At 51.2% G+C, this 18265-nt stretch overlaps 1 protein-coding gene across 2 annotated transcripts in view; it reads left to right on the forward strand.

Annotated features, from left to right (window-relative positions):
- The first annotated feature begins 2768 nt into the window (after positions 1-2768).
- Positions 2769-18265, forward strand: part of LOC144120580 (uncharacterized) — a 156800-nt gene continuing 141303 nt past the window's right edge. Inside the window, exon 1 of one of the 2 annotated variants that reach the window (XM_077653145.1) lies at positions 2769-3655. In XM_077653145.1, the coding sequence (XP_077509271.1) occupies positions 3065-3655 (591 nt within the window). In that variant the 5' untranslated portion in view covers positions 2769-3064. The remainder of the gene's footprint in view (positions 3656-18265) is intronic. The other variant, XM_077653146.1, reaches the window with a different exon arrangement.

Raw genomic sequence — 18265 nt, forward strand, 5'->3', positions numbered from 1 at the left:
GTAATGAATAAAGGAAGTTGAGACGGGCTTTCTTCTATCTGCAAGTGGTTCTAAGTCTGCAAGTTTGAAGATGAGCACTTGGTGCCCACGGCAAAAACACAAACGAGGTAGTACAGGGTGCATGGCTGGACAGTGACCGAAAACCTGGAAGCTCAGAGTAAAATATTATATAAAGAACTGGACGACAACAGAAGTGCAGCTAAGGCATTTAAATACTTATACGGAAATAGCGCTAAATCACAGTGGCGGGAAAAGACTATAGCAAATTAAACATGAAGTATGCATGCCGGACACAAATACACAGAAATAAAGAGCCTTAGGCGACAGGTGCAAACGGGATTATTCAACGGAAAAGAAGCATGCTGTAGAACAATATAGGAATTGGAAAAGGAAGATGAGGAAGGAATCGTTTTTTGATAATTCGAGAGGCAGTGCCCTACTCTTTCAAGCTATGTATCAGGGTGTCTCAGAACGCGCAGCTGCAAAAAGAAATTAAACCAAGATGACCACACATGTACAGTGTGTGGTTATTACTAAAGCCATGTCGCCGAAATTATTTTTTATCTTTAGGACACGTACAATAAAGCCAACATATGAATAGGTTTGCTGTTTTGTTTGTTCAGATGTTTTTGTTCGAGTGCACTGTGCAATTGTGCGAATGTGAACGCGTCCAAGCTCCTGATCAGTCAAGAATGACAGCATTTCTTGGTTGCTTTGTAGACGTTACTCACAAGCTACATTCTCTCGCTGCAATAAATAATGGCTGAAATTGAAAAGAAAAAAAGAAAGCTCGAGGCATTGCGCTCTTCTCTATGAGCAGCGATACAGTACGGCGTCTATTGTATTGATTGAACTCTTATATCGTGGCTAACGGCGAACTAAGCGAGACTCAGAGAGATGTGGACTGAAATCTAATTGACATACTTATGTACACACTGAATGTTTTGATAAAGGAAACAATGCAATTCTCATTCAAAAATTGTGCGTGGTCGAATCGCTTGCACACAAGTAGACAGATGTTCAGCACATGCCAGGATTGATGCCAAAGCTTCATATGTCCACATAACTTGATGACAGTAGGTGCCTACGTCGAGTAACTCAGGGAAAAACAAGACGGTATCACAGAAGCTGGAGTGCTCAGAATTTCGCAGCTGGTATTTCGACGACGATGATGATGATTACAGAACACTGGCGGCAGATGATCGAACTCTGACTGCACCGCTAGTATAGTTATCATGACATAAGCGTGCGCCAATCGTTTTTTTAAGGCTCGAACTTGAATGCTTAAGAAAGCAAAGGACGCATGCACCAAGCAGTGCTTCCGGGTACCAGAAAAATAGTATATCCTTAGCAGCCACACAGTGATGTGCCCAGGTGGATGATATTTATTTGCAATATTCACTCCATTTTCACTCTAGCCAGTAGAGAATTTCTAGCAAGTTGGTATACGTTTACATCTGCTGCATCAGCTCAAATAAAACAGGATGACCGGAAAGAAGCCGATGAGATTTGCTTCCGTACGCTTCTTTCCAGTCATCCCGTCTTATTCGCGCTGCTCTAGCAACATTGGTCTTTCGCTGTTAGGAGCGCCGTAAAATCAGTGCTGTCGTAGTGCGGAGCCGGTTGTGTCATATCAGAAAGGTGCTGGCGATGCAGCCCCAATACTGGAACGAACGCGGGTTCAAGTAGACAGCCGGGCTTATTTAGGCTTGTCAACGCAGGACACATTAAAACCAGAGGCGACGCTGTAAAACTCACATATGCTCACAGGTATTATTGGTGTCGATAACCATGGTAGCTTAATACGTTCACAATATATAGAGATATTCCGGCATAAAACTCGTTTCGTAGTTGAAGACATGGAAAATGCGCCTCGTGCAGGACCTTCACCTTGTTTAGCAGTTTTTGTACATTGTACACTGCGTGTGATGAAGCCATGGGATTCAACTCAGATCAGCCGTGTCGGTTGTACACGACCAGCGCACTCTTATATTCCTTCCGCTATCGGCGAAGACGTCTAGGCCCGTACACCTCTAGACAAAAGTTTGCCGTCGCTTATGATGACCCCTTCGAAGCGACCTGTAGTTGAACCAGAGTGTTCTGCTACTCTGTGTTGACGTGGGAAAAGAAGGCATACGACCGGCTTGACACCTCGGCAGTGAGCAAGAGGTTAGAATCAGATGTGGAGCAGCGATGTCGGTATCCAGTCTTCATCTGTCTAGGCCGTGTACGAAAATGTCGGCCTGCAAACGCTCGTTCCGTTGCACACACTACTTCGCACACTTACGAGCTGTGCGCAAGCAGCTGATAGCGACAAGTGATCTTCGCGTAGGCGGGTGTTGAAGCTGGAGCGGCGTTCAGAGGGCACGACTTTCCGGAGCCCGCTACGAAAAGGTGAGAGATGAAGACGAAGTAGGCAGGTATGGAGAGCACGGACACGTTCTGCGAAACGCACTTGACCGTTATTCGCCGTAAAGCTCGTCCTCGGCCTCAATATTTCACCAGCCTACGTAGTACGCCAATGGAAACACACGCTCACGTAATCACAAAACAAAGAAACGAAACCGTCCACTCCCTAGTTTGCATTCTGCGAGCAGTCGGCGCGAGAAAGATGGAGCGGCTGTACGACGTTCCGTTGCCGTGCGTGGCGGTGAGGTTGTGAGGTGGCGTCTGCGCCACCGTTCGACAGATGGCGCTAGCGTCGCCGTCGCGCACGCTAGCCACGTGACCTACTGCCGCAGCAGCGCGTTGCGGGCGCGTGCTGTCTGGGCTGCCGTGGCGCGTCGAGAGTGAAAAGCCGACCGGCTGCGGTACGAGTGAGATGGACGGGGCGGTGTAGCGGAGTAGAGCGCGTAGTGTACGTACGGCTTTCGCCACCCGCGACAACACGACGGCGGGCAGCGGCGGAGGGGGAGTGACGTCTCGGTGTTTCTTCTTCCCGAGGCAGCGCGTGTTGTGTGTGTTCCGACGCTACTACAGAGTGCGCGCGTGTGTGTCTGTGCCTTAACTTCGCGCTGTAGCGGGCGGGCCAGCCGGCCAGCAGCGGCGAAAACACAGCCAAGCCATGTGCTCGACGGCGTACGAGCTCGGAGCCGTTCGGCTCGAGATCCGGCCGCTTCGGCCGTTCAAGTCGAGCGAGGAGTACCTGTGGGCCATGAAAGAAGACTTGGCCGAATGGATGAACACGCTCTACGGGCTCAAGCTGACGCCAGAGACGTTTCTGGACTCTCTGGACGACGGCACCATCCTGTGCCGGCACGCCAACAAGGTGCTCGAAGCGGCCCGATCCGAAGGCCGGCTGGCCTCGCTCAAACTGCCCGACCGCGATGTCGTGTACCGCTCGGACGTGCAGCGCGGCACTTTCCAGGCGCGAGACAACGTCTCCAACTTCATCGCCTTCTGCCGCGCGCTGAACATCAAGGAGTGCCTGCTCTTCGAGACCGAAGACCTGGTCATGCGCAAAAACGAGCGCAGCTTCATCCTGTGCCTGCTGGAAGTGGCTCGCCGCGGAGCACGGCTCGGCATGCTCGCGCCCCTGCTGGTGCAGTTTGAGCAGGAGATCGACGCCGAGCTCGAGCAGTGCGACTCGGACGAGGAGCCGCCTCCGCCACGCCCCCAGATCATCACCAACGACTTGCGATCGCTACACGAAAGGGTGAGTGTGGGCTCTCGTTGTCTGCATGGCAGCCGTTGTCGTTCGGTGACCTTGAATCGCGTAGACGTACGAAAATCGAGTGCAAGCCACTTTACGAGCAGTACGTCAGACCGCAAGATCTTCAGTGGAAGGTACAGAGATTCGTGAATCTTGCAACCGGGAGCCGGAAAGATCGAGCGTTCGCTCGCTCAAAAAGTGCTTCTTGTGGGCACAGTTCATTGCGAGTTCCATCCCTGTGCATTTGCTAACCTTCCTCGAACCCGCGCTTGGACGTCCTGACGGCGATCAATCGCAGCGCTGCATTTGTCACTGTGCATCTTGCGTACATGTGCGGATAATTTCGCACTTCAAGTTAATAACCTCGAGCAGATGTGCTTCCCTATCATAGCAACCAGAAAGCAGGAAAGATGGATTGGCTGGATACGCATACATCAAGGATGTCACTTCTTAATTGCCGCATCGGCGGCTTTCTCCGCAGCGCACTGATGCACCCTCGCGAAGCACTGTGTTGACGTCAGCTGACAGCTGTGGTTTGCCTTTCATATGCGTGATAAAATACACCGACGGAACGAACAAGTGTTATCACTAAACCAGAGCTTCATTGATCTTTAGCGACACGGACACGGTCGATTATTCGGCGCATTCGTCGTCTTATCGCCCACTCAGCACAGCTCTTGTCTTGTTACCAAGTGACGGCCTAATGTGGACGGCATCACTCGTCCTTGCGGTGTCCGCAACCGAGCCTTGCAAGTTTTCGAGATAAGGTCTCTGAGTGGTTGCGCCACGTCGATCGGTGCGGAGCAGAGGACTTTCCCGATACTGACTCGCACGCGCCTTGCCCCACGATGAAGGCTGCCACCGGTTGCGACATTACAGTCGTCGGCCCGTGGCGTCCTTGCCGCAGGCGTTGGTATTGTACGCTACTTCGCAAGCGAAACGGGACCTCGGCATTGCACTGCAGGATGCATATGTGATGTGAAGTCTAAGAGAATTGCACGACTAGGCGCACTTGCGAAGGCTGTAGGTGAGATGAATTCTAAGGGAGCGCAAAAAAAAAAAAACGCCTTCATAAAAGAGTCGATTGAAAAAAAAAAAAAAAAGCTGAAAGATATCGACGAGTACTGGGCCAACGTGTCAGCCCAGAAGTCTGCATTGCGTTCGTGTTTCGTGAATCTCTCTTTTAAAACCCTCCGCGCCGATCCATTTTAGTGCGGTACATGCCTGGAAACCGAACTTTGGCATGCTTTGACCACCAAGGATGTGAAGGCGAAGGTTCACGCCATGCGCATGGCGATTAGTCGTACAAAGAGCTGTCTTTGAATTTCACACTGTTCTACTCTTTATTTTTGCACCAGGTTTACGTATACGCGTCGGGAATCGGTTATTAGCGACGGTGAAGTCTCCAGAGACAGCGAACGCCCAGCCGTTCTAATTTATGAAAGCTGGGTGCCGTTCGTGTTCGAAAAGATAACTCGGTTGCGCTTTCAGCCGTTCTGTTCTGCGCTGGTCTTGGAGATAGGCTGCTTACTCGCCGCGCCGAGTGTTGCGTTCCGGTTTCACGGGGAGTCTGTCTCGTCCGGGGTCGCCCACGCCTCTCTGGCATTGCTCTCCGTTTAATTTTGCTTTCCCCTCTCTGACTTGACGCTCGCAACGGCTCCTACTCGCCTTCGCTGGCTTGCTCTCAGAGGCTGCTAGTAGCAGCCTAGCATGCAGCGAGTGACGCTGTTTCTTCGGGTGGTGAAAGCGGCGTTGCCTGTTTTGGCGGACAGTGAGAATTGCGTTTTATTTCAAATTTACGAAAAAGAGCGCGCAAGCCAGGTACACTGCTGGGTCTCCTGATGTACACGCATGCCACATCGCGGAAGCATTATTCCTCTCTTGCGTTCTAGAAGATGCTTAATCGACGTTTACTGGCAGCGAAGTGGCTTAGCTGCAGCGTTGAGCCGGCTTTGCGAACAGTGGTTGCTCGAAATGCGAGGTATTTTTGATCGTCCATGGTCAACTGAGGAGGCAGGCTGTGAAAAGTTAGACGTCGTCAGATGGTCCATGTTTATTTTTCTGCTTTCGTTTCCCATTTTTCTTAAGCAGATGTGTCGATGGCTTCTGAACTGATATGTCTCGCATAGCTTCGAAAGCCTCGGTATTCCGCCCTTATATTTGTTACTGCGCGGAGAATTAGTATGAGTTAGTATCATTTCAGTAGTCAAGAGGAAGAAAATGAACACCTTTTCTGCGCACGTCACAGAACGTCGGGTGGCCGAAATTTATTTGGAGCCTTTCTCTTCGTAACGTACCTGTCAAAAGCGGGTCAGTAACTGCGCCTTTGCAGTCCTCGGGAAAGTCTGAAATTCAAGAAAAAAAAATGCCGCTTTGAGTGACCATCTCAACTGCAAGGCGAGGGTAGAAATGGAGGAGAAGAGGAAGGAAAGGGATGTTGAAAGAGACCACCTGAGAGTGCGATAGAGACACATTTCGAGCCTTGATTCGCAAATTCGAAACTTGCACGGTCCTTCTTCTGAGTTTAGAAATAACTCGGTGGAACTGCACTTCTATACACCTTTATTGACATCAAGTGAAAATCTGTAGCGCTTACGTGTCGGCCGCCCATTCTAATTACGAAAAGGGAAACTTCAAACGTTAAATCCAAGTACAGGTCGTTTTGTTTTCTTCGCTGGTCGGTGAGCACGTGCGCAGAAATGTGCGCAGTACTCATACCCGGCCGCCTCATCGCATCCTCACGTGCCCCCCCCCCCCCCCCCCCCCCCCCCCCCTCGTGGCGCCGCCGAGACTCATTTGGCGATCGTCGTTTTGACGATCAACAGGTTGTCGTCATTTCGCGCAGCGTGCGAGCGCATTCTCTCGCGTCAGCGTTGGCGCCCTTCACCCCTGGCAGCGGCTGTCCCCTGTATTCTCCGCGGAATGTTGTTTTTCGCTTATCTCCCCCCCTGCCGGCACAAGGGCACCATCCATAATAGCGGGATTGCTCCGTCGCTTTATGTCACGTGGAGGGACACCCCTCCATCCGCGTTGTCATTTTTCTCTTCCGGAATCTCTGTTTTTTTGCTTTGTTTCGGTTTAACGACGCTACCTGCTGCGCGGACTAATTCATCGACGCTATAGCTGGCCTTTGCCGAGCGACTTCGCTTCCTCTGAACTATACGGTGCGTGGGATGCGGCGCTTTAGGGCAGATTTGATTCTAGTTTTGGAGCGAGGCTTAAAATCTCATTAACTGGGGATTAGTTAGGACTCGCTCTTTGAGCGTTCAGCCGAGCTCTCGCCACGCGAAAACACTTTGTATAAATGCGTAGAGCGCACGTGCTGACCTTGATATATACCTGTTGCGCGCGGTACTTAATATATATATATATATATATATATATATATATATATATATATATATATATATATATATATATATATATATATATATAACGTAGTTTAGATTCTCGAAGCAAATCAATTGTTCTGAAATGCTCAAGAAGGAAGAAAGCGCTCAGTGCGTCATGGAAATGTAATTTACGTGGCTGTTTGCGCAACACCTGTGAAGAATGTCTTTCCCTGCATCTTATTGAGAACGTGCGTGCGAGTGGGCTGTACGTTTGTTTTCACACAAAGCGGTGATGAGAAGTAGGCGGCGATTCAGTGAGCGCCTGTATCTTCTGTCACACATAATAATAATAAAAACAAAAAATAGCAGCTAGCGGAATAGCACCAGAAGGACCCACTACCAAACTTCCGGAATTTCGAGCCAGCATGTCAGCCTCGCATGTAATCCCCTGCGTGGCAAGGCGCCCCCCGGTCGTGAAGTCGCGCCTCTAGCCAGTGCATACTGGTCGTGCAGTCCACAGTGCACACGAGCAGCACACTGACCACAAGGCGTGGCCCTGCATCCCCGCGTGGCGGCGGCGCCTCCCAGTTCGACCGACCGACGACGTCTGCAAGAGCGCGGTCATCGAGCCTTGCCGAGCCGCGATCGATACTGAGGTCCCGTCCCCTTTCCTCCCAGCAGTGCACACCGTGGGGAGGGGGAGGGCTAGGCTGTCTGCCCGTATATATTGCTTCCTTCCTGCTGCCGCGGGCTCAAAGGCCGCTTGATGGCACGCCGCCGAGTCCCTTCTATATCTGTTGCGCCGCTTTGTTTTTTCGCCCCGCGCTGTGGGGCACAGCGGCCGAGGTGTGTCCGGACGACGCGGTCCTGGTGGAATGGATTCGCGGAAAACGGAGCATGAGGCTTTTTGATGATGATAGAATGCCTGGACAGCCGTCGAGAAACGACGGGGGAGTAGAAATAGAATGCGGCCAGTTGAAGTTTCGGAGTAGGCCAGAATCGTTCTCAGCGGGCCTACTGTTGGGATCTGCCTGCTGTTTTGAGGCCTTGGGGATAGGAGAGGGTAAGATCTCGTTCTCGCTGTCTAACGTGTGTGACGTGAACCACTTTCGAACGAGTGAAGGGTACGGTACGCTTCGTACCCCTGCCGATACCGCACCCCCAAAAACGCCTTCGCTGCCATAATCACCAGACAAACGTGTCCGCACTCTCTTCCCCGCAGTCTTGCTCCGAAGGAGGATGCATTCGTGCGCAGGATTCGGGGTAGGGTGGCTCTGACTCCAGCTGTTCGTCATCGGTGGTGTAACACGACCAGCTAGCAGCGGCTGACAAGTGCCCTCACTGTAACGCTTCACGGAACATGTGGGATGTACCTAACTCTTTGTGGACATGCCCAGCGAGGGCTTCTGTGCGCAAATGCATCCTCGGGGAGGCGGGCTTGATGTGAAACCTCGAAGGTGACCAGAGAAGTGGACAGTAGACAATCGGTATATTGAAAACTTTGCGGCTTTCTGAGCGAAACTGACCTCGTCTGCTTCTTATAACTATCACCTGTATCCCCTTTCTTCTTTCAAAACCTATGCCTAGTGAGAGACTCATTCTCGCATCTGCTCTGACGCCTATGGACACATCGCTCATCTCTGAGGATTTGATCCTCGGCGCTTGGCCAGATAGTTTTTGAACTGTAAAGGCAACGCGAGCGCTCTCACGCTTTTTGAGCGACACGGACGTTGTCTCGCGTTTGTGATGTCAGAAAGTGTGCCTTTTTTTTTAAAAGTAGTTTTTCATCTGCCTCTTCCCATCATCATCGTCCCCCGTCGTGACCTTCTTTTATCTCATCTTCCCGTCCCCCAGAGCAGAGTAGCAGGCCAGATATTTATTTTTCAGGCCAACCTCTCTGCCTTTCTTATCAATAACCCCCCCCCCCCCCTTCTCTCTCTATGCCTAGTGGTACAGCTTTCGAAAGAAAAAAAAAAACAGCATGGGCATACATTTAGGTGAAAGAAACCCCGAACACTGTCCTCCTCTCCTTATAACTATCGCCTGTATCTACGTTTCCTCTTTCAAAAACTATGCTTAGTGGCACACTTGTGGAAAAAAAAAACCCGGCATGGCGCAGCTCTAGGTGCAAAAAACGCTAAACATCGCGAAGCATAAACCTGCACTGCGTAGCTGAATCCCCAGGTGTGCTGACCCGTGCCACCTCTTTGACGCTATTGCCGCCTCTGCTTCTTCAGCGACAGTGGCGTTAGCGCATGTCACCGCCCGTGGTTGGTCGCGCGAATAGACCGCTCACGACCTGCGCCGCGAGCGAAATCGAAAAGGCGACGGAGCGGCTGCGGCGAGCGGACACACATCGTCGCCGAGGCGCGCACCTGTTCCTTCCCTCGCCGTGTGTGCGGCTGTCACGGGCTGGACTTTTCTTTACACGAAGACTAGAAGAAGGAGGAGGCAGCCGAGCGGGCGGCTGCACGCTCTCGTCGGCCCGGAAAATATTGCGATGATGGCGGCTGCGATGGCGTCACGCGAGGAATTAGGCATTAGCCACGCCATCGCACCCCTCCTATATACCCAGTTTATATATGCGTATACGGCGACGCGTGTGTGCTGCATAGGAGAAGAAGCGGCGAGGCTCATGACATCGGAGAAAGCGGACGGGGTCAAGGTGAAGAAGTCGTCTGCGTTGATCAGGCGCGTCGTCTGCTGCTGCGTCGGGCCTACTTCGCCCTACGTCGCCCCTTTCGCTCGTGGCGTAGATAGACGACGACAAGAGCGCGGTGCACTTTGTTTTCGTCTTGGATCGCGGCTCGGCAGCTGCTTGCGGCTGATGGACGGGCTCAATGACACAAGACGTGATAAATGGTGTCTCTTGACAGTTGCTTCTAGCTACCGGTTTTCGATGTCTGCGCGAATGCCCGATCCTTGCTCGGCGGTCGAAAGCAAAACGAGTTTTTCTGTCGTTACGTCAGGCGAGCTCTTTTGTAAACTGGCTCACGATAACGCTCATACCGTAAACTATGACATAAACTCGTACAAACTTGCTCACTCACTGTAACGCAACTGACGGATGGAACAGCAGGAAACAGCTGCAGTAAAGGGGGGGGGGGGGGGGGGGGGGAAAGTATAGATAGAAGAAACCCAAAGCTAGGATATCGTAGCCCAGCTTTTGGTGCAATGCTGTCATGTGAAGTGTGTAGTTTGTCCGGTGACGCTATCAGGCAAACAGTGTCTGTCGTTATTTCTTAAGGTTTATAGTACTGCATGGGCGGCCGCCGCAGTGGCTCAGTTATGGTGCTCGGCTGCTGGCCTGAAAGAGGCGGGTTCGATCCCGGCCACGGCGGTCGAATTTCGATGGAGGCGAAATTCTACAGGCCCGTGTACTACGCGATGTCAGTGCACGTTAAAAAACCCCAGGTGGTCCAAATTTCCGGAGCCCTTCACCAAGGCGTCCTTCATGATCTGAGTCGTCTGAGTGTCATGCACAGGCAGCATCTCCTAACAAAAAAAAAAAGTAAGAAGCACTGGCGTGAAGCAGATAAAGGCGCGATACGGTTTCGCAAAGAAATAAAACTATGGTCGTTCCTTCCAGGGGGTCAGTCCTTATTGCTTCGACCCATTGATCTGGTCTCGTTCGTGTTGCCCCATTCGTTGCTTCCCCGCGGAAGATGGACGGCCTCGAGTACACTGGGTTAAACAAAATGATTCTCGTGCGAGCAAAACAACAACAGAAGACGTTGCTACCTTTGTATTGCGGTACAACCTCCCATCTCGAACGCCATTGCCCACCTTGACCGGTGTTCGATGAGCAGCGAGCAAGCGTTGTTGCACGGAGCGCTGTTTCTGCAGCGTGGCCGAAATAGTAATGTAGCCGCATCGGCTCTCTCGGCCTTGCACGATGCAAACTCGCCGATGCATCTACGTTCGCGCGAGTGCGCACGCGCGAAGTGTAAATCGTGCAAAAAACGATGCTAAAAAAGAGAGGTATATACTACCGCAACAAAGACGACGCGGAGAGCGGTCTAACAGGCAGGAAAGGAAAGAGGCCCCTGCCGCGCCAGCAACAGCGTCCGTCTTGATTTATCTGGTCGTGATTCAGACGTCGTGACCTGAGCGGTCGTGCTTTATATCGCCTGCTTTTCGTTTATTTCTTTGCCCTCGCCCGCCCTTCCTTCCTTCGCTGAAACACGCCTCTTTTTCTCCTCCTCACGCGGGATGGAGTCCGCTACAACAGAAACGCCGTGCGTTGGAGCGCAGGCGCGTCACGTGCTCGGTGCAGGTTTGTAGTAACACCTGCTGACGACTCGAATATTCTAGCTTGTTATGATAACACCTATTAGTTAAATGCGAACGGCTGACAGGTGTCGTATACCAGCTAGGCAGGGATCGTTATTTCTTAAGGTGTGTTCCAATCGGCGATCCGGAGCAGTTCTCCGAATCAGGGAAGGAGCAAAATCGGTCGCTGTGCAATCAGAACTCGGGATCTGCACCCGAATCGCCCATTGAAACGCACTCTACGGTTTCGCGGAGCAAGAAAACGTGATTCAGATAGTCGATTGAAATACGACATTAGATACAAATACAGCACTAACACACTGCCGTTCTTTCTTCTATGCGATTAATTTCCGATTCCAAGACTCTACTACGCAGACAGGTGTGTCGGACTCTCCAATGTAGTCTGGAAAAAAAAAACTGCCGCGTATTTAGTAGGATGCAACTAAAGAAAAATTTGCACTTGGTAACAATGGGCAATGGTCCGCACATCCCGTATTACTGACCAATCACAGCAGCAAACAAAATGCGCATTTTGATGTTTGGCTACACGAAACAAGCCGGTTGCATTGAAACCTCGAGCTTTTAATTTCTTCTGGTGGTTAGCCTTTTGTTTAGGTAACAAAAAGAGCTTTAACAGAGGACATCTTTTTGTCACGAAGGAATTCTGTGCGGCGGTCACTGCAGAATTAAGTCGTATGCGACTATAGTTATAACTAAGCACTCTCCAGAAGTTCTCACGACATTTGGTATAATGCCGCAGGAAGAGCCTTCGATTCATGCCATATAGTTCACGGTTACGCCGGATAAAGTCCCCTGTATCGCTTTCGTTATAGAAATAAAAGTGGCAGGGCAGTACTTTCAAGCCTTTTCGCGGCAAGAATGTCATGCTCATCTCGAAGCTCTTGCAAGTACACCTTACAAGGGCGTAACTTTCCTTTCCCGTCCTCACAACGGGGGCATCCTATACAACGCATTGACTACTGGACTTCCCAAAAAAGTCCATTCGCTTCATTCCTTCCTTTATGTCTTTTCCGGCGCCGACAACAAAGGCGTGCGAGGCTTGTTTACACGCACGCTCAGCATTTTTCTTTCTTCTTTCTCCCGGAGCGCCAGGGGTGGCGTCGAGTGGAAAAAGAACAGCCGGAAAGAATGGCCGCAGCACGCGCTACGACAACGGCGATAATCGCCCCCGGCGAAGAAGAAGACAGTGACAAACGACGGCCTTAAGACAAAAGGAAGGCGTGGAACGCTCTCTTCGCGCCCACGTCGAGCATGGGTGGTGGGGGGCACTCCCCTCTTTTAAACGATGCCGCAGCAAACAATGGCGGCCAGCGGGACAATGGGTCACGCCTGCCGCCACTGTGGCCCCCGGGTCCCATTCAAGGCGGCCAGGGCGGAGTATGTGTGTGTGTGTGCGTACATTGCTTCCTGGCAGAATCGCCTGGCGCTCTCCTCTGCTTCTGGTGCTGGCGGAAGTGGCGGAGATGCGTGTTAAACCGCGCTCGAAGACTAAGGCACAGGAACGAATACAAGACACGCATGCATGTTTTTTTTTTATGTGACTTTGGATGAGTGGTTAGACGATGAGCGTGCAACAAGTAGCCGAATTTTCTATTCTGCAGCGGAGGAGAGGAGTTCTCCAGATATTCTTCATCCTGATAAGCGAGCGTTGGGACCTTTTCCCTGCTTATTCGGGCAAGTAGTTGGGAGAGAAGAAAAGCGTGTCTTTATGTAGGGGTCAGCATGGAAGAATAGATATTCACCCCTCGTCATGCCGCTAGATTCGGAGGAAGACTGCTTGTTGTGGGTCCAAGCAAAGGGTTGCTTGAGTTTTCACGTACACTATACCTTGATCTGCACCACGGCGCTATAGTTTTCCAAGTCGTTAATGGCTAGAATACCGAAGAGAGTTGCTGCGTATAGTTGAGGTGCTGCGGAGTTGAGGTTGTGCGGAGTTGAGGTTGTGCGGAGTTGAGGTTGTGCGGAGTTGAGGTTGTGCGGAGTTGAGGTTGTGCGGGGTTGAGGTTGTGCGGGGTTGAGGTTGTGCGGGGTTGGGGTTTTGCGGAGTTGAGGTTGTGCGGAGTTGAGGTTGTGCGGAGTTGAGGTTGTGCGGAGTTGAGGTTGTGCGGAGTTGAGGTGCTGCGGAGTTGAGGTGCTGCGGAGTTGAGGTGCTGCGGAGTTGAGGTGCTGCGGAGTTGAGGTGCTGCGGAGTTGAGGTGCTGCGGAGTTGAGGTGCTGCGGAGTTGAGGTGCTGCGGAGTTGAGGTGCTGCGGAGTTGAGGTGCCAAGCTCCCGTACGGAACGGGGTGGTGAGGGGATAACAAGTACAAGAATTCTTTTGTTCAAGTTTTGCCTATAGACGTTCTCCTACTCGCGAGAAGCAAGCACGCGACGCACGCAGCGCGCTGTTCGTGCTCCTGTACGGAGGAAAAAAATCTGCATAGTTTATTCAGAAGCCGCGCTGTGTGAAACGCGCGAACTTGGCACTGTACCAGTTGCGTTCCTCTCCGCTTGAGCTGCCACGCTGGCTGCTATAGCTGTCTGGAACTCTCGCTGCCGACTGAAAAGTGTGTACACCGTTTGTGCGCTAAGCAACTCCGGCTGTTTTTTTTTTTTCGAATTCAGGGAAGCTGGGGACGTCGCGCGAGCAAACGCACGAGCTTCCGTTGCAGAAAACTCGCGTCGGATCGACCATAGCCGACAGCGCACATATGCTCGTGTGTGCACTTACTACTCGCATGTGCTGTATGCGAGTAGTGTGTGCTACTCGACGTGTGCCAAGGAGGGAAGTGTTCGCGTGAAATAAGCACGCACGAAGTATAAACGTTCCTGCTTGCACCACGCGACCTCCAAACAGCGGTAGTGCTTGAACTTCATTCTGGCAGTTTCGCTCAAATCCTTTGCTCGTGTTACGTTCGAAACACCTCATGCATAAAGCATGTGAGTACGCTTTGGCACTGTTATAACTTTGTTGAGTGCACCGGCGCTGTCGCTTAGGTCATGGCTTGAACCGTCGATTCCGGTTGGCGGGAACCTTGGCAGAGCCGACGAAGAGGAAAACGGAAGAAAAAGTGAACAGAAAAAAAAAATTCCCTCTTATCTCTTGTCCCGCACTTACGTAACTGTCTTCCGACGGTGCATATAACGCGCAAAACTGTTTTTTTTTTCCGTGGCCGTCTGCGTGAGGAGAGAATTGCGGAGTCGAGTGCGATCCGCTAACCGCGAAGTCACGACTCACCGAATGACCCGCTCCGAGACAACACGCTGCTCGCTCAGCGCTATATTGAGGAGTACGCTATATCGAGGAGTACGCTATAACCCGAAACCCGCGTATAACGCGTCGCGTGGTTTAATGGCAGCGGCCATACAGAAAACAAAGCGAAAACAGGTTCGCAGAGATGCGCCCAGCCGCGGGCGACGCGCGAGTCGTGTGTTTATGTACTCCCGTATTCACGCAGCTTGCGTGTGGCGGCGAACGCTCGGCACCTATTACGCCCCTGGCGCGCGCTTCTTTCTTACCGCTTCTTTTCCTCCTTCCGCGTCGGCGCGTGTGGAGAGAGAGAAGAGAGTAGAGATGCGGAGGAGACGCCGAGAAAGACGGCGAAAATGCGGACGGTCAGCAAAGCGTTATGCGGTTCGGGCTTAACGATGCGGTTGAACGTTCCATCCTCCCACGGGTATTGTGCAGAATGGGCCTAAGATGCGGGCCACATGGGCTCTGTCTGTACTACATTGAGTTTTTTCCCATTTTTTTTTGTATGTAGCTTTTTTTTTCGCCGAACGACCACCCTGGGGCGCTCTCTTCCGCCCGGAAGAGCCATAAAGTCGCGGAAAACTAAGTGTATGCGTTCGCGCTTGCGTTGCGAGAGACAGAAGAGCGGAAGGAAATGCACTGTGCGTGCGTTGAAACCCAAAGGCGTGCTCGTGTGCTGTAAAGTGTGAAACGCGGATATTTTTTTTTTTCTTGTTGAGGCTGTCGCGAAGTGCGGGTTCTCGTAGGATGCGTGCGTTATAGAGTATTAGACCTTCATCCTATCGTGTCTCGATTTTTCTCGCTTACGAAATTGAGTGTATGTGTTACGTAATGGCTTCCGACGCTTTTTTTATTTTTTTCTGTTCGGCGCAGATGAAAAAGGTAAGCTTTGAGGTCAGGGCAAGTGAGCGTATTCGTGGAAGTTTCCTAAATAGGTGATAAAAATTGTAGTGAGGCTATCAGGGAGCGGAGGAATCTCTACAACACCTCCTATGTGACAGGCGCCATTCGCAACTACGCACTAAATTGACAGTGCTTGCCTGACATTGACTCGCGGGCTGGCGACCACACCTTTCCGACTTGCCAAGAAAGTAAACCAACACCATTCACTTCGAGATTTTCATGAAAAAAATCTCATTTTTGAAGCGTTTCCATTTTCGGCTTCGTGACAGTTTTCAACTGAGCTAAAAATACCGAAGCAGTTTTTGCGGCGCTGTCGCCAGTGGCATATAGTGAAAAATAAACTTGTTAGGAGATCAGTGGCTCCAAACCTGATTACATCTGCCAAAATTTGATGTATTAAGCGTCAGAAGTCAAGATCGCAAGTGTTGTGCGGTCATATTTTAGGATAAGCAGCGCCATACGACACGGACCAACAAGAAAATAAAAAATAAAAGAAGCAGTTCATGTTGCTGTTTTAACGTCGTAGTGTTAGGACTGGTACTCGGAATAATGAAAATTATGCATTATTTAATTAAGCACGTACGCATGTCTGGTCGCTTGCAAAACAGAAGAGGAGGCCCGGTATCAGCGAGCGAATACGGTATACATGTTCATCCGGAACCACCGGAACTACTGCGCGCTGTCCTGCTGTATCGACCGGCGGTCCCGCAAAACCACGGCATCGGGTATGCTGATCGCCCGGAACTATGCGGCCCACAGCGCCAACCCATCCTACGCAGCTGTTGGCTAGCCGCGACCAGCCACCCGCTGGTTATCGAGCGCGTGGACCTCGCTTTACGGTCCATCTGTCGCCATCCTCCAGAAAGGTCGGAACATTTGCCGCGCGGTAGGCGTATATCGGAGGGCATGTTTTTTGCGGCAATGTGTTTCCTAACACACGGGGTTCACTTCGATGTTCTCGAAAAGAAAAACAAACGCTGTGTGTGCACGAAAACTTTTCTTTTAGCTAAAAACTCTTATGTGAGGGAGTTTCAACAGTTGCTAACTGCTTAGGGACTATTTAGCGCTGCAAGAATTTTTCTCAACTTTCTGGATGCCTCGTTAGCGTTTTTTTTTTAACTCTCGGGTCTGAAGGGAGTTATTTTTTTTTCACGCATTTTTCAACTATTTTGAATTTGTCTTCACTGATGGCATTTCTTTCTTTGCACAGCCCTGGCTCGTAGGCGTCTGAACGAAAAAAAAAATCAATCGTATTTCAGCAGCTTACACACTAAACAATTTCGCACCCGTAAAGGTGAAAATCAGCTTGTCCCCGGACGAACACCCTTTTCCACCTAGTGGGTGCTGTGAACGGGTGCAGAGATCAGCACCCTTCAGGAAGGGTGCACCGCATGAAAGTTTAGAGGGCGTGCGTCAACCCAAGGCTTCTGCTTCACGTCTGAATCAATGTGGAGCACCCTTCCAACATGCATTCGTAGAGGTGTTACGGAAAAATAGTACCCTTTAATGAGGGTGCAACTAATTAACCCTCTTAAGTAACATGAAGTGCACCCTTCTCTACTCTGCACCCTTTTTTAGCACCCACTAGGTGGCAATGGGTGTTCATCTGTGGACAAGCTGATTTGTACCCTTATGGTTGCGAAATTGTTTAGTGTGTAGAAGGCGGCCATCGTAGGATTCTTATCGTTAATTCTAACGAGAAAACTTCTCATCTTTCCGGCTTCCCGCACAGTGAAGCAGTGACAGCGTGAGCTGCAACGAACACTCTACCCCCATAAGTATACTTCTTCTCTCAGGCCTGTATTAGCGACTGCGTGAGTGAGTGAGTGAGTGAGTGAGTGAGTGAGTGAGTGAGTGAGTGAGTGAGTGAGTGAGTGAGTGAGTGAGTATTTTTTTGCAGGGTGTGAAGAAAAGACGGGGCGTGAGGGCGGAGGTCGGGGAAGAGGCTCGCAGGGCGCTTGTCGGGCCGCTGCTTCCAGGAATCGCACGCGGCGAGTCACGCCTTGCTTGGCTTTCAGAAGCACGCGGCCTCTTCCCGCCGCCGCATAGAGACAGCTTGTCGTGTGTGTACTCGGTCACGCTTGTGTCGCGCCGCGAACGCCGGAGCGTTGCGTTCTTTTTTCACTTCTGGCGTCCTTGCCGGTGCGGGTCTTGTGTTTGCATGCCGCATGCACTAGGCCACGCTGAGTCATCGCGTATTTCTTGCGTAAGAGCGTTTTGCGTGGGACCGTAAATATTCGCGCGGAGATGTGAACGCCAGCAAGCGCTGTTTCGCCGCCTGCCTTGCGTTAGCGGTAGTTCTAACTTTATAGGGTCGTATAACTTGGGGTGCAATTTTCGGTCGTTGTCAAGTTGCTTGTCGCAGACAGCTGCCAGATTACTTCTCACGTGGTACGCAGTACGTTTATGATTTCTCGCTTCGAATCGGCTCGTTTCTTGGTGCAGAGGTTCGCATCACGGTGCGATCGATCGCCTGTATGTAGACATCGCTCACTCCACACCACTCACTCACTTCACTTGACTCTCGCATCAGCCTTACATTTGGAGGTCTTAGGAGGTCAGATCTGACACAGAACAGAACAGCACTACGCTTACCCTATCAATAAATGTAGCCGGAGCAGGGGTCAGTCGAACATGAAAGCAGTCGTGTAACAGTTTCCGCCGGACTCTCTTTTCCTCCTGTGTTGAAAATACTTTTTCCTAGGCTGTTTAGACTGTCCACATATTCAACATAATAGCTGGAATTTCTCGAGACATCCCGGACAGACAGCCAGTCACTCCCACGTGACCCGTCTCCGCACGCGTCTCGAGAAATCCGCGCTATTATGTCTTCGCTTTGTCTCCACTCGCACCA

This window comes from Amblyomma americanum, chromosome 2, assembly GCF_052857255.1.
Source record: "Amblyomma americanum isolate KBUSLIRL-KWMA chromosome 2, ASM5285725v1, whole genome shotgun sequence".
Taxonomy (NCBI): domain Eukaryota; kingdom Metazoa; phylum Arthropoda; class Arachnida; order Ixodida; family Ixodidae; genus Amblyomma; species Amblyomma americanum.